This window comes from Stegodyphus dumicola, chromosome 4 (assembly GCF_044657685.1).
Source record: "Stegodyphus dumicola isolate Sdum_Otavi_A_Nest chromosome 4, ASM4465768v1".
Lineage (NCBI taxonomy): Eukaryota > Metazoa > Arthropoda > Arachnida > Araneae > Eresidae > Stegodyphus > Stegodyphus dumicola.
In genome coordinates, this window is record NC_140771.1 from 226,767,982 (window position 1) to 226,783,417 (window position 15,436).

General features: G+C 32.0%; 1 protein-coding gene across 1 annotated transcript in view; it reads left to right on the forward strand.

Annotated features, from left to right (window-relative positions):
* The window catches only part of psidin (phagocyte signaling impaired), a 104,004-nt gene that overhangs the window by 67,947 nt on the left and 20,621 nt on the right, over nucleotides 1–15,436 (forward strand). The window contains exons 23-25 of the mRNA XM_035350986.2: nucleotides 615–741; nucleotides 8,063–8,122; nucleotides 13,073–13,179. Coding sequence (XP_035206877.1) covers nucleotides 615–741; nucleotides 8,063–8,122; nucleotides 13,073–13,179 — 294 coding nt within the window. The remainder of the gene's footprint in view (nucleotides 1–614; nucleotides 742–8,062; nucleotides 8,123–13,072; nucleotides 13,180–15,436) is intronic.

Genomic DNA, 15,436 nt, shown 5'->3' on the forward strand with positions numbered 1-15,436 from the left:
AATGCTATTATTAATTCCAATCTGTAGCCTAGGTAACATGAAAAAAGGGGGGTTAGCAGAGAAATTAGTGAAGAAAAAATTTTCTACATGTTACAGATAAATTTTATCCAAAATGGGTGACATTCACACTCTGAATTTTGTGGGTGAACATTTGCACCATGGTTTGCAACAAAGCCCCTAAACGAAATTGTTATTTTAAACAGAGTTTAAATTGCTGAAATTAGTGCTTTCTTAGTGAAAAACCTTGGTCACTCAGAGGGTTAATATTATGTCAAATAAATAAATTCAAATTTTAAATACGTGGTTTTGATACTTAAATTGTGACTCAGAAATCAAATCATTATCCAACTTTACTCAATACGGGTTGAAAATTGCAAGCCATTACCTATGAAAATAATTTATGTAGTCATATTGTTTGAATCTTTTTGAAGTGGCATAAACTGCATGTATAATTTGTACATCAATCGTTGTCATTGTCTGTCACAGCATACCCACCTTACAAATTCTGAATATATATAATGTGCTTTTTTTATGTGTATGGTTTGTGTGAAATGAATAATATATTACTTCTATGCTATTTCTTTGCATTTGCATTTATTGAAATTTATTTTCAGTTTCCTATTCAAGCTCCCGGAACTTCAAGACTTTTAAAATATTTGCAAGATGGTCATATAGACACTTTAATAGCTTTATCAAAGCTAGTTCTTTATGTTCATGGACTTATTGATGGATCAACAATTGGTAATTTAAAAAAAATTGTGTAAATTCTTTGTTACATTATTTTATTGCTATTACTGCTAGTGATGGAAAGCCAAGCAGTTATTCAATGCATTAAGTATAATTTCAGTAAAACTCATTTACTTTATTTCAGTAATTTGTGTGAATTGTAAAAACCTTAACCCTTTGATGCCCTGAAACTACCAATTTTCGAATTTTTTCTCCTCTTCTTTCTGAAATTTTTTAGTAAAAATCAAATGATTACTGATCTTTAGCCTCTAAATAACACAAAATGACTGCAGAATCATACACGTTTTAGGTCTTAGTACATCTTTTTGGTTACATTGCGCTACTAGAGCATTGTGTCACAATGCTCACAATTCTCTAGAAGCTCGGTGGTCGCGCCTTGAAACCACTGCTCTTCACAGTGACCTTTGCTTACTTTTTAAATAGGAATGTTTATTTTTACCCAGATATACATAAGGGGCTTTGAAACCACAGAGTTATTTTATTACTAAACAATACATGCACCTGCCCAGTAAAAAGGTCTTTCTTTTCCAGAGATTTTTCTCTGAGCTCAACACACTTGCTCCCCAAGCTAGTATTGTGATTTTATAAATTATTTCCTGTGGTTTAAATTTAATGTAAATATACTTTGTAATAATTAAAAATAGAAATCACATACAGTTTTCTTTAGATTAAAAATATTTTCTGAATATTTTGGGATGAAATATGAATAAAATAAGTATGAATGGGAAACAAACAATCCTACTAAAGCTAAAAAGACTAAGTCGCTCCCCATGAATATAAAAAACCACAAATTTCATGTACCAGATGAAAAGAAACTAAATAATGCTGGACATATGCCAGTGAAATTTAGATCCAGCGGTGTACATTTTGTAGCACAAGGAAGAAACCTCATAGAACAAAATAAATGTGCGAAATATGCAATGTGGGTCTATGCATGTACCAAAAAGATAAAACATGCTTTGAACAGTGTTACAAAAAAAAATTGTTCTTTGAAATTAAAAAAAAAAAAAAAAAAAAAAAAAAAAACACTTGAGTTTTTTTATCCTTATTTTAATGAGTTTTTTATCCATTTATCCAAATGTCCTTATTATGTAGATACTTATATTTTCACTGCTGTAGAAAAATTACATAAATTTTTATTTTTTAATTTTTTCTGACAATTTACTTTGTAAAATAATGTAAAAAGTTATATATAATGCAATTCTTACATAAATTTTTTAAAAAAATTCATAAATTTCGTCATTTATCTGAAATGTGCACGGAAAAAGTTTTAAGTTTTTTTTTTTCCCTATTACCTCAGTAAGTTTCAAAGTCCTAGACGTGCGCTGGTTTCACAGTGCGATCACCACCCACAGAACAATGGGCAAGAACAGATTTTTTTTAAAATTCATATATTATTTGTCTCTAGGATCATAATATTCAATTTCTAGAGTTTTTAGATTTAAAAAAATATGAAAATAATATTACACGCATCAAAGGGTTAAACAATATGTAGCATTTGTATTAGTTTAAAAATATGCTTGTAACATTTAAGAATATCAGATGAATAAGTATTAAAACAGATTCCTTGCATCTTTATATTAAAAGCTGTCTCAAGTAATAGTAATTTTAACAGAGGTTCACTGCCTGGATGACATCCAGATTCAAATCATAGATGAGACACTGAAAATTTTGAAGCTAGTGACTTTGTAGACAAAGACTGGATGCACTGAAGTCTATTGCTGTTTAACTCTGTTTGAGAAGTTGAAGACCCTCCAAAAAATTAAGAACCTTAATTTCCATCATTCGAAATTAGGAGGGGGCTCAGGCAAATAACCCTTCTACTTTTTCTAAATTAAATAATCACTTTCTTTCTTTAAGAATAAGATATAATTATGTTGTTGTTGTTACTGATCCTGACTGGTTAGCCATTAGGCTAGACCAGGTCCATGAGTCCAAGAGCCATCAATATTTCCAATGAAGGTAGGTCTTTTGAATGGGCGTTAATGTCCAGGAGTGAAGTGATCAGTATCATATTTCCTATACAATAGGTAAATCTTATTTCCTCAGTCATGTGGAAATAAGATCTACCCCATTCCACTTATGAGCATTTCGTGTGTCCACTTTATGAGCTTTGTGAAAGTAGTCTGCTAAGTGCAATTTCCCCCAAAAGCAATAGCACCTCTCGGTTGTTTGCCAAAGTACCAATCATGACCCAGAGAAGAATAGCATTAGATTTAACTCTCGAGCAGATCTCCAAAAGATCAGGATGCCAGTGGTCAGTCTTTGAAGTACTTTCCTTAGCCGGGGCATCGAGATAATATTATGGGCATCATTGTTATTTATAGTCATTATGGATTAATTTAAACTAAACCCTTTTGGCTGATTATTTAGATATTATTCTAAAACCAGATTTGCTGCTTATAGATGTTCTTAAAGTGAGGAAATCCGTATTAACCGCTTAACTACTGCACCTGAGATATATCGGGAATCAATGCTGTTTCGATTTTCCTATGATCAAGTTAACTCGGGCGCTGAAAATCTTACAGATATTTAATGCCATCCATTGCCTGTAATATTGTGTAGTAATCAACACTCTGCCATGCACAAGTTTTCTTAGCTGTGAGAGGGACCCAAGCAGCTTTTGTGATTGGTTCCTCTATGAGCGTAAGCTGCAGTTGGCGACGTGGTCGCATTACAAATGGTTTGATTACCAGATTATCATGCTGTTGCAGACTGTGATGTGCTGCTATGCATTACACCATGTTTCAGACTGTAGCATACTGTCAATGACATTTATGGATCGTAAAATGTCTTTACTTATTTTTTACTTTAGCTCTTATTACCTATTATTACCTTGACTATAGTTTTATATTACTTTTGGCTAGATTTCTTTTTTTTTTTTTTTTTTTTGTCTGTGGCTGCTTTACTGAAGCTCGAGTTAGCTCAGGGAATGTCTTGAACCATAATAACTGTATTATTATTATTATTATTATTATTATTTTGTTTTGTTTGTTTGTTTGTGTGTGTGCCTTTCAAAGCTACATCTAGTGAGCTATATCCGTAGATAATAAAAACTGTATAAAAAATCGGAATAATTTTTAATATGAATTCAGTCATTAAGCGGTTAAGTGAAAAATGTAAAATTTTCAATATAAGGCCTTTTTCTTTAATTTATATGCATTGAATGCTTTTTTAATGCATCATTTTTGTAGTGGAAATATACCGCTGATACGTGATGTCATTAATGAGGCATGTATATTATAAGGATTTTGGGGGAAAAATATTTAAGTCCCTCTTGTCTGCATGTAAAAGCAGTGGCTGCAATTTTGATTAAAGTAAAATTTTAATTTATCATCCCATCAGTTGCTACTTTGTTTAAAAAATTGGAAAAACCTATTTTATTTCGTAAGCTATGGTTATCCTACTTAAGTCATTCTTAATAGCCATTGTAATATGGGCCCACCAGCGGCCAAGCGGTAAAGTCGCTGAACACTGGTAGTTCGGTCCGAGGTTCGAATCCCGCGAACGGGCTGGCTGCATGGGCGTTTTCGTGGTTTTCCCCATGTGTAACGTGTATACGAGCCAGTTTCCCTTAGAAAGTCCTCCACGAAGGCATCCCTCCTCTTAGGCAGATAGCTCTCGAGGCTTTGCCATAATCACACACACACACATTGTAATATGTTATCATTAATTTTGTTTCTATCTTTCTTTAAACTTAAAGTATAGTTTGATAGTTGAAATTTAATTCTTTATTTTTCAATTTTTTTCGTGGTAATAATTCATTTTCGTGTATATGCTTTAAAATAAATTTTAAAATCTTGAACAGGAAAATATTTAATTTGAAATGAAAATTACAAATACTATTGTGAATGAAATGTGTCGAAAATGATTCCATAAAACATAAGGTTTCAATATTTTGGTCAACATTTATTATAGTTCTTTCAAAGTAATTCTCAAAATTTGTATTAAAATTGTATTGCTTAATCTCTTTCAGGATTTAAGCAGATTTTCACAGTAGACAGGCAGTTTAAGAACTTTTTGGTCTTACATCACCTTTTGAGTACCATACACTTGATTGTAGAGTTTCTTCTCTAACAAAAATGTAGATCTGTGTTTTAACACTGGAATAATGTATTTTTAAAATGATGTGTCTTGGGAAAGCAGTGCTTTTCCATTAAAACCATACTTTGCTTTTTGATGTATTTCATTGCTTCCACCTTTGGCTTCATGTTAGATTCCCCCCCCCCTGAAACATTTTTGCTTTATTTTTGCTAATTTACTCCCTTTTTTACAATTCTGTTAATAATTCCAGCAGTGAGAAAGTATATTATTTTTATCCACAACATTCTCCTTTATTCCAGCCATTAACATTTATATGGGATGATCAAGAACAGTGACAAGGGAATACAGTTGTCTAGTTCTGTGACACAGTCTCCCAAAAAACCCTGTGCAGGAGAACACAGCCTATATTATTTTTTCTTTTTGTTGATAAGTATTTGTCAATTTCCACAATTTGTTGCATTTACCAGTTTTAATATTAGGATGAGATAACAAGGAATGAGCACATTTGGCCTGTATGTAATTATTCCAATCAGTCATTACTTTGTAATTTATAGACATTAACTCTTGATACTGTAAATGAATGAATTATATGGCAATAATTAAAAACATGCAAGATCCACAGCAAACTTTTTATGTTCAGACATTTTGTTTCTGCTAATGAATATAGGCTGAATAAACATTTCAATTGAGTCTTATTTTAATAGCATGATTTTGGTTATTCAAACGTAGTCTTTCTTTGTGAATAATACTTTTTCCTTTAAGAGATGGAGTTGTTGTTTGTTCGTATCTTTGCAGATCCCAGATCTTCAAACCCTTAGAAGTAAAATAATATTATTTGATGAAGAATATAGTTGCATAAATGAGGGTTATAAAGAGTGTTGTTGCTAGGGAAAAGCTTTACAAAACTGACAATGCCTAGATGAGACATGACAAGAAAACATGACAAAAAATTCATCGTATGGTATGGCTTTCATGAATAAGTACCTAGAAAGTATTTCATGGCCTCTAAATGACTAGTTCACATTAAAAAAGTAAATTATTTTGTTTATTATCTTCAGCAGCAGAATTTTGTGATTCTTCATATGATCAGAAAAGTTGTGCATTGAGAATTTTCCCTGTGTAGGGGAGATCATATCAGTTGGCTTGAAGATTTTTAGATGTAACAACTTGAACTCTGTTAAAAAGGTGACCTTTGCGAGTGTAGAGGGTACCAGGAAAAGAGGAAGACCTCGCACAAGATGGATAGATTGTGTGAAGGCAGATCTCAAATTCAGTTGTTGCCATAACGACTACTCGGGTCCATTGGATCAAGCTTATTGAGACGGCCTTGGCCTGTGATAGGTCGCAGGGCAATTGAAGAAGAAAAAGAAGGGAAGCCATTCAAGGTATAAAAGCTGTACCATTGGCTACTGCAAGATGATTAACAGATTGTAGACTCGACAAAAGACTGTTAGTAGACGTTAACCATATAGCCTCTAAAGAGCAGTAATGGTGGCATACAGCGACTTTGTTGAAGTCATGTTTTTTTAGGATCTTATTTGTATTTCGGAAATAAAACATGTTGATGGAGGCGGAGTCCCCCCCCCTGCAATAAGATGCATTGTTCAAAGTTAGAACCTTTTAAAACAGCAAAACCTTTTGACCAGCAAGTCCATATGTATATATATATTGAAATATGTTATTAAAATTAAGGCAATATATTAAAAGTACATAAATCGATATTTAAAATACCGGGAGGGGGCATTTTTGCATTAAAATCAAGAAAAATGCCTCTTTTTCGTGACAGTTCTGGAAAATTTCAGCATTTGTAGCGAAACCCCGTGTCATTCAAAGTGAGTAAGAACTACAGCTATAAGAAAAGTTCTTTTTAAACTTGATTCCAATTGCAAAACACAATGTTTAAAAAAAAAAATAATTAATGTTTTTGGAATGACCAAAGATGCAACTTGCTGCAAGCTCAGATGATCTTTCAGTATTGCATAATTGAATCAAAATAATATAACTCATTCAATAATGTTTCTAATTATCAAGCAGCAGTTTTTTTAAATCTGTGATATGATCAACATGTTAGTTAAAATGGATGGTCTACTGAAGTGTGACTTATCCTCCATGTATTATTTTTCTTAAACATCTTATACCTCCTGTTAAAGTCTGAGTATAAAATGTAGTCCTGAGCTTCTTACAACATTTAAAACATTTTTATACTAGAAATTTTATTATGTAAACAAAATTTAATGCATATTCTCTGTCCATTTACATTTACTATGTTTTAAAATCTCCAAAGCAAAAATTCTTTACTCATTAAAAACATATTTATATGCAAACAATAAAAGGAAATGAAAATCATATTGCTATCAGATGTCAGTAAGAGTTGTTACGTAGGTGATGTCTTGCACTTGCATATTTTAAATCAGTCATTCCCAGTGCTCTTTATTTAAAACTGTATGTTATCTGCATTGAGTAAAGAAGATGATAATATTAATAATAGAAGATGATGAAGTTGATAATATATTTTAGCAAAGTGTTTTTTGGGGTTAAATGTAATTTTATATGTAGCTATTCAAATAAGTACATTTCATTTCTTGGTGTTTTATGGTGATTTAATAAGTTCATTTTTATTTTATGGTCATTTCATTAAACTGTATTCACCAACTGTAAAAAGTAATTATTTGATTGTGTAGATTTTTGTTTTTTCCCTCCTCATAAAATTTCATAATTTTTTATTGTTATTGTAAATATAACAGTAAAAATTGTAATTAGCCAATGATAATTATTGTAATAATAATTATTGTAAATAGCCAATGATTTGGTGACATTCATAGGGGTGTAAATAATCAGAAAGTACACATTTATTTTTTCTTAGTATTTTAGTAGACATATTTCTGTTACTAGCACATCCACAACTTAATGTAATTTCATGTTATATATAATCCTAGGTAATTTTTACATGAAAACCTATTTAAAACAAATATTCTTTTTTATTTGACTATGCAATATGTGTGGTTTCTTTTACATATCAAATAGTTCCAGTTTCCCATTGTATGCAATTTGCATAATCATTTTATGGGAAGTTGAAGGGACATTTTGCGTGTATGAGTGTAATTTTTTGTACTATTAATTATGTAATTTTCTGCTGTATATTTCTGTTGAATTCACAGCTTGAGATGTTCACTTATTACTTCATGTTTTAAGTATTGAGTTATAATTTACCAACCTTAATTTTTTTTTTTTTTTTTTTTTTTTTGTTGTTGTTGTTGTTTTGTTTCTTTAGATACATCTGAAAGCAAATATAATTTTGAAATAGTTAATGATGTTCGAAATCATTACCAAGGTATGTATATTATTGTAATATATGTGCACAAACATTCTTATATTGATTATTATAACTTTTTCATTTTAGATTTTTTAATAGTGATATATGGTTAAAATGCAGTCAATTAACAATCTAATCATCATCATTACTTTAATACTTCGCGTAAACAAACAGTAGAATCATAATATAATTCTTCTTTATTTATTCACCAAAGGTCAATTGAAGACGTGATTTAGCCAGCACTTGATGCTCTTTCTTTTTATTCTGTAGTATGTTCAACCTCTAAAAAAGGCTGAATTTTTCAAAGCACTGTTTTCTTTATATTTACATTTAGTGCCTAAACTTGTATTTCAGTGATACATTAGATCTGCAGCAAACTGAAGAAGTCAAATCAATAGTACCATATACTTGGTATATGGTAGATATTTACAGATTTGTTCTTCAGATTTTTAACTTCTTAAAAGTACATTATTTATGTCATCCAAAAATATATAAGCACTTTACTGAATCACCATATTCTTATTCTTGTATTTCAGTCTATACTTTTATACTTAGTGGCTTAAAGAATTATGTGCATTTTGTTCATTCATATTTTCAGTAGTATAATAGAAGCAAATTTCTTAAAAGCAGGATACTTATTGCAGTATATTGATTGAATAGAACAGAAAGATTGGTTCCCCCCTCCCATAAGTCTAAAAGAACTGCACGACTGCTTTTTATCTGAAAAGTCCTGCATATAAATGATTGTATGCAATCAGTGTGTCAGTTGTGCACTACTAGTAGTCATAGACTGCAGCAGATTTGGGCTATGAAATGAAAGCATTAATGTGAACTGTTTCTGGAATGACTGTGTAAATTTATACACATGCACACGTATATATGTATAATAAATTCTGTAAATATCTTGATGATAAGAAGATAGCTGCATAGATACATAAGATGACATTCACAGACAAATGTAGCCGAATTCAACAAAATTTTATTCCTGGATAAAACAGTTCTAGAGACACTATTGATTCACACCTCATTATTATGAATGCAATATGCACCTTACAATTTTCTGTAACTATTCACATCATTTAGACAATGGATGAAGTAGAAAATGAAAGGAAAGTAATTGCGCATTCAGAAAAACAGTTGAAAGTTTCTTTAATCCGATTTGGAGAAAAAATACCTGCATTGCTTTGCTTATATAAGATGGCATAATGTAAATTAATTTGGAAAGAGACAATCCAGAAAAAAATAATATAAAAGTTTTCCACTTTTAGAACAGAAGAGGAAAAATGAAGAATTACAGGGCTATTTCTAGTTTAAGTTATAATTTTGATTTACATATTTTATGTCATATATATAAGAGGAGTGTTCATATGAAAAGGTACAAAATGTCGCAACAACCAAACCAATTGAAATGTAAATATGCCGCTTTGTTATAATTTATTGAAATATCTAGGGACGCGAATCTAGTATCCAGCATGGTTTTGTGCATGCACACGGGCACCCGTACATGGTGCAGGAGAGAAGTAGGCAGCTGGGTATTCCATCCATTCAATCTGACATTGTGTGACATCATGGTGTTCACATTGCAAAATTCACAGACTGAGGAGCAGCAAGGTGTTATCAGATTTCTGACTGCAGAATGGGTTGAACTGGTCAATATTCATCACTGGATGGTGGCCATATACAGGGAAGACTATGTGTCCAACAAGTCAATCAGAAAGTAGAATGCCCATTTTTTGTAAATTCCAGGAGTGTTTGGATGATGACCCGAGACCAGGCCAGTCAAACAAGGTAATCACGGTCAAACTCGTCTATAAGGTGAGCAACCTGGTGAGAAGTGATCGGCATGTTACAATGCAAATGTTGGCAGTGATAGTGAAGGCCAGCATTGGATCAGTGTGGACAGTTGGGCATACCAGATTAAGTTAACAAAAGGTGTGGGTGCAGTGGATTCCAAAGAAGCTCAGCGAACTGCAAAAGGAACTGTGTATGATCCAGCATCATGAACACCCCGCTTTCCTGGAGCAGATCATTGCCAGTGACAAGAGCTGGTGCCATCACTTTGAGCCAGAGACAAAGTAGGAGAGCATGCAATGGAAGCATGCATTATCATCTCCTTTTAAAAAATTCAAAGCTGTGCCCTCAGCACGCAAGGTGATGCTTACCATCTTTTTCAACATCCAAGGTCTGATACTCATCAAATTACTCTAGCATGGAAAACCAGTATGTTCAAGGGTTTTAAAGAGATTGCCCATGTGATTGATATCCTTCATTCAGGTTTTATTTTCTTATTCATGCTCTATTCAAATTAATTTAATTGGTTCAATTGTATTTTATTTATTTATTTTTAACAATTTTAGGCATATTTTCTAATTTTTATTATTATTCATTTTACCATTTTAGGGGATAAGCATTCCATTTTGTATGTGTTTTCCTTAATTTGTAACTTTTCTGCATTAATTATTATTAAAATTTCTTCTAAATAAATCTGTTTCCTAAAAAAAAATTGATTGAAAGTTTTTGCTTTTGATGAGTAATAATTGAGTAGTAGAGTAATAGTTACTTTTGATTTGCAAAGTTATTTAGCAGTTCTGCTATTCATTTAGTTTGAAATGTATTCAATATTTATTTATTCTTATACAAGAATTCTTTTTATAAAGTTTACTTTTACAGTAATTTTAGTTTTGGGCTCACATCTGAGCATATTTGATCTTAACAAGTAAAAAATTTTTTAAGTTTTTACTTGTGCTTTTATAGGTCTTTAGTTTAATAAATTTAATTAAATTGATTTTATTTAGCACTTTTTTAAATTCTTTCTTTTGAATTATTTCAAGAATCATAATCATCCAGATATAATTCAGAAATATGGCTTTGTTGATATTTATCAGATACTCCTTAAAAAAGAACAAGGAATTTTCAACATTTTATTATGTTATTTTAATTTTATTGGTTTATTTTGTTTTGATGTATGTACTTCCTGTAGATTTAGTTATTATCTCTTGATTATATATATAAATACACACACACTTATGTATGTATATTTCATACATCGCCAAGTTGGCTTTTGCCGAATGTTCTGACGAGATGAGAGATAGAAGCGTTGAGTGCAAGATAGAAAATTGAGAAGAGAACGTGTTATTATTGCCTTAAAAAAATGTGGAAATACTTGTACAAGTTGATCGACAAGGGAGAGAAAATGCCTATAGGAGCTCCAGCGTCGGCAGGGCTTCCAGATGCAAGAAACGCTAAGCCGTTTGTTGAATCAAAAGAAATAATATCCGCTAATACTGAGGCTTTTACTGCTTTGAAAGCAAAACGGGGCAGTATGCAGTATATATATGACGAAGTGCTGAGGTCCAGAATGGGCCGATATGCTACTATGAACGGAAATTCTGCAGCAGTGAAACATTTCACCTCTGAATCAACCATTCACAGCATAAAGAAACAGTACATTCAAGCATCTAAACAAGCTAAAGCCAATGTAACAACTCTACCGCATGGTATTCGCGGTCGCCCCTTAAAACTTTGTGATTTTGATGCAAGCGTTCAAACATGTATACGTAAATCGTGTATTGCTGGTGGAGTAGTGAACCGCACTACTGTTATTGCAGCTGCAAAAGGAATTGTGAAATCATCACATGATCTATCTCTACGAAACGCTTTCGATTTGAACCTAAGATGGGCCAGAAGCCTGCTGGAAAGAATGAACTTTGTCCGTAGAAAGGGAACCAAGGCTGCACGAAAACTGCCCCAGACCTCCCAGCTATTCGCGACAAATTTGTTAAGCATGTTCGTACAGTGATCGACAAAAATGTTGTTCCCCTGGGATTTTCATTAACTTGATCAGACAAACTCAGATTTGTGCCTACATCTAATTACACATTGGAAGAACGGGGTTCAAAACAAGTGTCTGTAATCGGCATGGAAGATAAAAGAAAGATGATTGTATTGTTAGCACGTTCCCTTGTTGGAAACCTACTTCCACCACAATTGTTGTTCGCTGGAAAAACAACAAATTGTCATCCAAAGTTTACATTTCCCCTCGGACTGGGATGTGTGGCACACCGATTCGCACTGGAGTAATACTGACACAATGATTCGATACATTGAGAATATTCTTGCACCTTATTACGACAAGCAGAGAGAACTTCTTGGGCTAGTTCCAGAACAACCTGGTGTAGCATTAGTTGAGCATTAGTAGGTGTAGCATTAGTTTAAGGCACACCAAGATCCTCTTTTTCTGACTGAACTAGAGAAGAGGAATATTATTCCAGTTTTTGTGCCTGCTTCCTGCACAGGAGAGCTCCAACCTTTGGAAACTGTAAATGGTGAATTCAAGTGTTTGCTCAAGAATGAGTTTATTGAGTGGTATTCTAATGAGCTTCAATTTCTAGAGGAAAAAGAATCTGTGGACTTGTGAATACCACGACTAAAGCTGACTCACGCTTCTTGGCTTGTGCACGTATTTAATGGTATTGAAGCCAAATATGAGATAATTTTGAATGACTTCAAAGAAGCTGGTATAAATAGTATTCTAAGTGAATGAGCTGCCTCCTATTAATTTTATTGTTTTATATTCGAGAAATATAGTTGTATATTATTCAAAAAATAGTTATAAGAAAGAAAGTTGTCAAGATAAAGCTTGTAACTGTGCAATAAATCATTAAATTTTGGGTAAGTGAAAAATTTCTGATTTTTTATTATTTGAGGCGGGAAAAAAAAGTATTTCGCAAGGCTTGAATTTTCACGATTACGACAGGCTCGCGAAAATAACAGCCTTTACAGTAGTTGGGAAAGCTGCAAAGCTTTCGAACTTGTGCTCACAAAAATATTTTATTTCACAAAAAATAGCTTAAATTTTATTTCATGCAAGAGTTTTAATTCCAGAATTTTCACAGTAATTTTATTCATGTATTTTAGATTGGTATTTTCAACTGTTTGTTTTTTATAAACTTTTGTTTTATGTTTTAGTTTCTCTAAAAAGAATTCAAGAACTAAGTGCAAAAGTGTCTTCACATGAGAATCTCAATCCTACTAGGATAAAAGGTTTTATAGAAGACTTAGCTAATACTGTAGAGGTAATCACTGAAATTCATTTTTCACTTGTTTCATAGAAATTATACTAAAGCTTTAGAAAATTTGCACTTTAGCAAGGCTTTCTTTCTTATCACCGTGAAACTTGAATATTAGTAAAATAGCCACCCAGCGGATAATACTGGTTAGCGACACTGACTGCTGTAGCAATGGGGCTGGGTTCGAATCCCAGAGAAGGCCATGGTTCTAATTGTCCACTCCTTGATGGAAGGCAACAGTGGCCGCCTTTACAGTATAAAGTCCGTAATCCAGACTTGTCGGGACTTTGGCGATTCCGGATTATAGATCATCAATTTAAATCTGGCAAGATGGCATGCAGAAATCATACAATTAAAAATATGAAACGGTAATTTATTAAATAAAGAGGAATTATGTTCTAAAGGGTATCAAAATTTACAAGGAAAAAAAAGCTTAATATTTATTTGCTTACTTTATTAAACATTTCTTTCAATGTAAGTTGCTTCGTTTTTTGTGCTTATACTTTCTCTTTAATTCTCTCTTTTATAAACAGACATAATTTCTTGTTCAGTTACAAAGTTCCACTGTTCAAATCCCATAATTGCTGTGTCGAGAATACCGACTAACTTGTCAATCGAAATTTTTTCGTTTTCAGTAACAATAACATCTCGTTTTCGTTCTCTGTCACTTTCTTCACTATCGGAAGCGCTCATGTGTAAACGCTTTACTGGCTTTATGTGCATGCGTAGCGGACGCGAGAATCAAACACGCATGCGTAAATTTGTGGCTTTGAGGTCCGGATTATAGATCATTCCGGATAATGGACGTCCGGATTACGGACTTTGTACTGTAATTGCTTTCATAATGGCTATCACTTCCGGCCCTTGCAATGGCACAAGGCTAATAGCTATTAAATAAAGTGCCCGTCCATTTAAAAAAAAGTGTTAGTAAAATACATAAATGGAAATCTTGATTTGAAAAGAAAATCGTAGTTCGGAGAATACAACATCTAATGTTATTTAATAAAAATATAAATTCAGAGTTTCTGCAAGAAATACCTAAAATTTGCAGTTGTAATATGAGTTAGATAAATTCAAACTTGAATGAAATTTAATGTATTAATAATGTGAATTAAGAATACAAAAAAGGAAATCTTTAATTTTCAATAATAATATTGTATTGATATCTGAAGTCTTAGCCTCAAATCAAATTTTTGTGTGATAAATGATCTTTAATTTTTTTAAATGCAATTGTTCTGTGTCATTCTGTTTTTTCTACTTTTTCAAGGGTATATGTAACTTCCAGTTGTTCTGTTTTTACTGGGAAATTCTCTGTTTTTCATTACATCTCCTAGTTTGTAAATCTAGAGAAAGTGTCTCCAAGCAATAAATTCTATTTATTATTGTGGTGGAAATTTACATCTAGTGTTTTTATTAAACTTTATTTCATCTGCACTGTCTTAATCTGGTGTCAGTATTTGTAGGACTTTTTATGAAGATTCAACCAATCTGTAATAATTCGATATTTGTATTTAATTTTGTTTTACATCAATAAATTATATGTTACTAAGTGTATCCACGCAGTAGTTTGTACATAAGTTATTAGTTTTATTTTCATCGTATGTAAAAGTATTTTGATAAATAAATTGCATTAGATATTAGTTTTATTTTCGTCATATTTAAAAGTATTTTGATAAATAAAAGTTTTACTTCTCTACTCAGAATTTTCTCAAATTTTAAGAAAATTACAAAATGGAATTAATCAAAGAATGTAAATTTTAGAATATATAATTGAATATTAATATATTTTATGCTAGAATAAATGAAGTTCACTTGCTGCAAATCATCCATTCTAAAGTGAATTCAAGTAATGTTGCAGTTCTTGTGAAATAGTGTCTTGTGCAACAAGAAAACCTCCCAGTTTTTCATATTTCAAAGTTGGCAGCAATAGATATAAAACAGTTGGGTCATCAAGTGTTTCCTGTACATTTAATAAGGATTATGATGTATAGCATAAGTAGGCTTACTAGATGTCCTGCTTCAGTGATATCATCTCTGCATTCTGGCCAGCTTGTCATTTTATCCAAGTTATTTGGTAAAATTTTAAAAGTGCTGAATATACAAGAAGTAAAAATAGTACAGCCTCAGGTAAAATGGTGATTTGGCAATTAAAATATCCCCTGTGATACAATCACTCTTGTTGATCTAAATACTTTGTATCTTGATTTGAGTACTTTAAAGTCATTTAGATAGTTTTCACAAAATTACAAAATGGGCCCTAATA